Source organism: Otolemur garnettii, unplaced genomic scaffold (genome assembly GCF_000181295.1).
Source record: "Otolemur garnettii isolate 467f Iridium unplaced genomic scaffold, OtoGar3 scaffold00012, whole genome shotgun sequence".
Classification (NCBI taxonomy): Eukaryota; Metazoa; Chordata; class Mammalia; order Primates; family Galagidae; genus Otolemur; species Otolemur garnettii.
This window is the reverse complement of record NW_003852407.1, coordinates 24,717,108-24,722,796: the sequence shown is the minus strand read 5'-3', so window position 1 is coordinate 24,722,796 and position 5,689 is coordinate 24,717,108. Positions and strand designations below refer to the sequence as shown.

At 39.1% G+C, this 5,689-nt stretch overlaps 1 protein-coding gene across 1 annotated transcript in view; it reads left to right on the top strand.

Moving 5' to 3' along the window:
* The window catches only part of TAF4B (TATA-box binding protein associated factor 4b), a 106,472-nt gene that overhangs the window by 37,414 nt on the left and 63,369 nt on the right, over positions 1–5,689 (top strand). The window contains exon 8 of the mRNA XM_012802043.1: positions 3,708–3,877. Coding sequence (XP_012657497.1) covers positions 3,708–3,877 — 170 coding nt within the window. The remainder of the gene's footprint in view (positions 1–3,707; positions 3,878–5,689) is intronic.

Below are 5,689 nucleotides of genomic sequence, written 5' to 3'. Positions count from 1 at the left end.
ACCTATTTTGCAAGGCTGAGGTGGGAGGATCACTTGAGGCCAGGAGTTTGAGGTTACAGGGAGGTACAATGATGCCCCTGTATTCTACCCAAGATGACAGAATAAAACTCTGTCTCAAAAAGAAAAAATGAAAAGATTGGATCAGACTAGGAAACTTGAAGACTTGGTTCAGTAGTTTTTGCTTTCGGCTCCTTTAAAATTAAAAGCAAACCATCATCACAATATCCCTCACTATGAAAGCCTTTATTGCTGTCCTGGTCTATCTTAGCCTTATTGATAATGCTGCTAAAACACTGTGTTGTCTTTGCTTTCCTTCTTAGCCTTCTTTCTTAGAGGAAGTTTTAAATGACTTGGGTGTTGTTTATTGTGGTACCTTTTCCTCTTCCTTCAGTAGAGGGTCCTTCTCTACTCCTCTGCCATCTGTAACCATGGTAACTGGCCACTGTACTAGAAGGAGCTATGTTCAGCTTGGGGCCAGATAAAAGGAGGGATGGCAGGCAAGAAAATCTTATTGGACATTTAGTTCTCTGCTTATTTACAGAGAAAGGCTGCAAGATTCTAAAAGACATGGAACTATTTTCCTCATTGAATTCTGTTTAGTTCGAGTGCCATGCTAGGTACTGAGAATAAGTAAGCCTGGTACTGGTTTCTGCAGCCTATGTGTGAGGTGTCAATAGGGGCTGTAAAGGAACCCTGCTAGAGAAGCAAGATGCAATTTTCAGGGGCCTGTGCACCTGGCATTCATCTGAAATTCTAGGCACTCAATGTTGTATGTATGTGCATGTGTGTAAAGGCCATGTGGAGTTACCTTTAATAATTCGTTTTATTTTAAAAGAAGGACAAAGTTATATGTATAAACTTTATTTTTCCCTATCTTATTTTTAGTTTCGTTAAATGTTTATGTGATTTTTGATGTTACTAATCATGTTGATTGGGTAATCCACGTATAGTACAACATTCAAAAGTTAGAAGGAGGCATAAGGTAACAAAGTCTGTCTTCTTCCTATCCCTGCTTTCCTATTTCTCTCTCCAGAGGAGAATTTCTCATGTGTCTTTGCAAGGATACATTATGCCCACATAAGCTTGTATGTATGAAAGATGTAGTCTCTTTGTTTTGTGTCAGTCCAAAGAAAGTCGCCTCATTCCTTTATTCCATTAAGTGGCTGAGAGGGACCTTAGCAGCTGCGTTACTCATTTTATTTTATTTTTTTTTGTAGGAGGAGACTAAGTCCCAAAGATGTTAAAAGTAACTGGTTAGTTACTGGTTAACAGTGAACTAACTTTTCACTAATGTTTACTTGGTCTTTTCAAAATATTTTTTATTCAGGCCCTTTAAATGTTTTTTTTTTTTTTTTAACTTCGATTTTGGTCTGTGTTTTGGCTTAAAATTCCTACTCTCTTACACTTTAGATGTTTAATATTTAAACCTGGATGTACTAATTTGTTTACACAAGTAGCAAAGTGATTCTCAGAGCCATTCTCAGCATCCCATCTCTCACAATATTTATGTGACATTTTTCTTTATACTGCATGTTTCATTTGGGGGTTTGAGAAATTACTTTCTTTTTTCTTTTCCCTGTTGCACAGACATACTTTTTAAAAAATATATATAACAGTGAATAGTTACGCATTTAGGATTAGCCAACTGGACTGGGTTTACATGATCCCAGTTTAGCTGCTAGCCAGTCAGACATCTGCCTTCTTTCCTTTAGGAGTGAGGATGGTATTGACCTTGTCCACATCAGTATCATACTTGGTGCGTCTTCACGGTGGGTTGATCTGATGCTTGTTGGCTTTGATATCCGCAGTGAACTTACGTGTATTGTTGGCATCTATTTTCTTCCTAGTCAACTCAGTTGTTAGGGGAATTTGACGACGGCATAGTAGTCAAGCTTGTTTCTCCTGGGGTACTCTAATGAGAATATTTGGGGTGCCTTCGGCGCCGCAGTGTCTTTCAGGCGCCAGGAGGCAATTGATGTACGGATCTTCTTTTTTGTGTGTGACTGCAGATGCCTTTCAGCTCTGCTTTCTCGGCCTTGAAACACGTTGGTTTGTTTCGGCTTTGGGAGGGGCAGGAACTTCACTTCTTCACTGCGTATGTTATGAAAAGGCAACATGACATAAAAGCTTTAATGTTGCGCTTTTGTTACTTTGTTCAGATGATAAGATTATTGTGCTTTCTCGTCACTTCCAGTAGGCGTGTCTAGCTATTTCTTATGCTGTATGATTGAATATGGACTCTTTCCCTCTGAACTATATATTTTTTAAAGGCAGAGTCTCATTGTGTTGCTATGAGTAGAGGGTGGTGGTATCATAGCTCACAACATCCTTAAACTCTTGGACTCAAATGATCCTCTTGCTTCAGCTTCGTGAATAGCTGGGACTACTGGTACCCACCACAATGCCTGGCTAGTTGTTTGTTTGTTTTTTTTTTTTTTTTCCAATTTTTGGTAGGGACAGGGTTTGGCCCTTACTCAGGATGGCCTGGAACTCCTGAGCTTAGTTTCTCCCCGCACCTTGGCCTCCCAGAGTGCTAGGATTGCAGGCGTGACCTATTGCACAAGGCCCCTACTATATTGTTTTTAAAAGTTGAGCACCAGAGGCCTGCGGTTTTTGAGTGTTCAACAGTTATAACTTAATTTCCTTTTCTGTGTACAAATGCCTTACCACAGTGAAGTTTATAATTTAAATCTATTGATATGAAACGACATGATGTATCATTTGGCCCATGCAGTAGAGAGAACTACCTTTTTTTATATAATCCTGTTTGTGTAAATTATGTTTTGTATTGTATGAATTATACCCAGTAAAGTGCTTGTTATTACATAAGCTGATAAGGATGCCGTGAGGGAATTTTAGTATTTCTTTTCTCTCTCTTCTGTACCCTTAAATATATGTATTCCTCTTAGTTCTGTGCATGTACTAGTTCTGTTAGTTAAAGACAACTGTTTAATTTCTCTGGTGCAAACAAGGATCCTAATCATATTTTGTATTTTATACATACATTCTTTATACTGTATTGTGTATGTATAAGTGCATACATATGTATATGTAATTTTACATTTTATATATGATCTCTTTATAGCAAATTACAATTTAGTGAACTCAATTGGTATAGATGGAGCACATCAAGAATATGAAGCAAAAAAACAAAACAACCAAAAAAAAGAAAAAGAAAACTAGTTTTAACTATTTGGTTTCAGAACGGCTAGTTGAATAAGAAGGCTTCTTCTCAAGGGACTTTATGTGGATGCTGACCTTTAGGACCAGGGACTTTCTGTTGGCCCTCAGTGGAATGTTGGAGTGCGCTGAGAAATATGAGAGGCTTAGATAAAAACAGAGATGTCTGTTTTTCTTTGTCTTTCATTGTAGAGGATTTCTGAATGAATTAGAGCAACTCCAAATGCCTCTAGGTATATCTCATGTACCAAATTGAGAGAGGGAAAGATGTGCCCTAGCAAAGTTGCTTCTGATTCATATTTCTGATGTTAGGTATACTCTAGTGGTTAGGGATACCAATTAGTTTTAAAGGTATATAGGGAAAGATAGCCATTATTCAACTTTCTTCTTGGTTGGATAAATTAAGCAAAATAATACCATTAGTTAATAAAGAGAGATCTCTGATCATTTTGCTCTCTGAAACCAGTCATTCTTTCACACACAACACCACCACCACCACCAAAACCTATCTTTTTTTTTTCTATTAGAGATGAAGATGACATCAATGATGTGACTTCCATGGCAGGGCTCAACCTCAGTGAAGAAAACGCCTGCATTTTAACCACAAACTCTGAATTGGTTGGCACACTCATTCAGTCTTGTAAAGATGAACCATTTCTTTTCATTGGAGCTCTACAAAAGAGAATTTTAGACATTGGTAAGTATAGAGTTATGACTATCAACTTGATAGAAAAGTCTTTTTGAGGAAAAATGTTATCATAAGAGACAGCCTAGGTTGGTTGTTCAGTAACTCTGAAGCTTAAAAAAGTAAGGCTCTAGAAATCAAGATTTCATGGGTGTTATAGGAAGAAGTATTTTATTTTAAAAATTATTACTGTGACTGTGGTTTGGGGTTTAAATAATAGAAATTCATATTTTATTTATATTTTATTCTTTTTTGGGGGGTTTTTTTGGAGTGGAGGGGGGCAACAGAGTCTCACTCAGTCACTCTGGGGTTGAGTGCAATGACATCATAGCTCACAGCAACCTCAGACTCTTAGACTCAAGTGATTCTCTTGCCCCAGCCTCCCAAGTAGCTGGGACTACAGGTGCCCTCCACAACGCCTGGCTATGTTTTTTTAGAAACAGGGTCTCCATCTGGCTCCAGCTAGTCTCAAACTCCTGAGCTTAAGCAATCCACCTGCCTCAGCCTCCCAGAGTGCTAGAATTACAGGTGCCCAGCCCCTCCTATCTTTATTTTAGAAGAACTGAAATGAAATCTTAGGTTTCTCTCTACGTCTAGTAGTACAATTGTTAAGTAACTACAGTATATGAAAGAAAATGGGAGCGAACATACTAGTGCCATTTTGAGCCAAACAGCTTTTAATTATTGTTTGATTCTAAATTTATAATAATGTGGAAGATTGCAATCTCCCCAAATTAACTAAAAAAAGAGACAAATTGGAGAGAGATTTTTTTGGGGGGTGGGCACACTAGAGTCTCAGTCTCTTGCTCTCTCTAGAGTGCCATGGTGTCAGCCTCGCTCATGGCAACTTCAGACTCCTGAGTTCAAGCAATCATTTTTCCTTAGCCTCTCAAGTAGCTGGGACTACAGGTGCCTGCCACCATGCCCAGCCAATTTTTCTGTTTTCAGTACGACCTGGTTTCGTCTTGCTCAGGTTAAGTTGCTCTTGAACTCTTGAGCTCAAGGGATCCTCCCATCTTGGCCTCCCAGACCAGCTTCCCATCTTGACTTTTTTATTAATGAATTTTTCTTTCTCTTGGCTCTTCTTTCTAAGCTTTTTAAAAAAAATGTAAGATGGGCAGCGTCTGTGGCTTATTGGGTAGGTTGCTGTCCACATACACTAAGGCTGGCAGGTTCAAACCCAGCCTGGGCCAGCTAAAACAACAATGACAACTGCAATAAAAAAATAGCTGGGCATTGTGGTGGGCCCCTGTAGTCCTAGCTATGTGGTAGGCTGAAGCAAGAGAATGCTTGAGCCCAAGAGTTTGAGGTTGCTGTGAGCTGTGATGTCACAACATTCTACCCAGGGTGACAGCCTGAGACTGTCTCAAAAAAAAAGGTAAGACTACAGAGTGAATCGAATTATGTATCTAGGAATGTTTTCCATGTATAATAAAATTCTGTCTTTATGGAATGATCAGAACCAAAGCTACTCTTTAAAAACCGAAATTACAAGTAGGACATGGTAGCTTGCGCCTATAATCCTGGCATTCTGGAGACCAAGTTAAGGGGATCCCTTCAGCTCAGGAGTTGGAGACTGAGCAAAAGTGAGACCTCCCTCATTTCTACTAAAAATAGGAAAATTAGGGGGTTGTTGTGGCAGGCATCTTTAGTTCCAGCTACTCAGGAGGCTAAGGCAAGAGGATCACTTGAACCCAGGAGTTTGAGGTTGCTGTGTGCTAGGTTGTTGCCATAGCACTCTAGCCTGGGCAACAGAGTAAGACTGTCTCAAAAACAAACAAACAAACACACACACAAAATTACCAATTTAAAGAATTTTTTTGC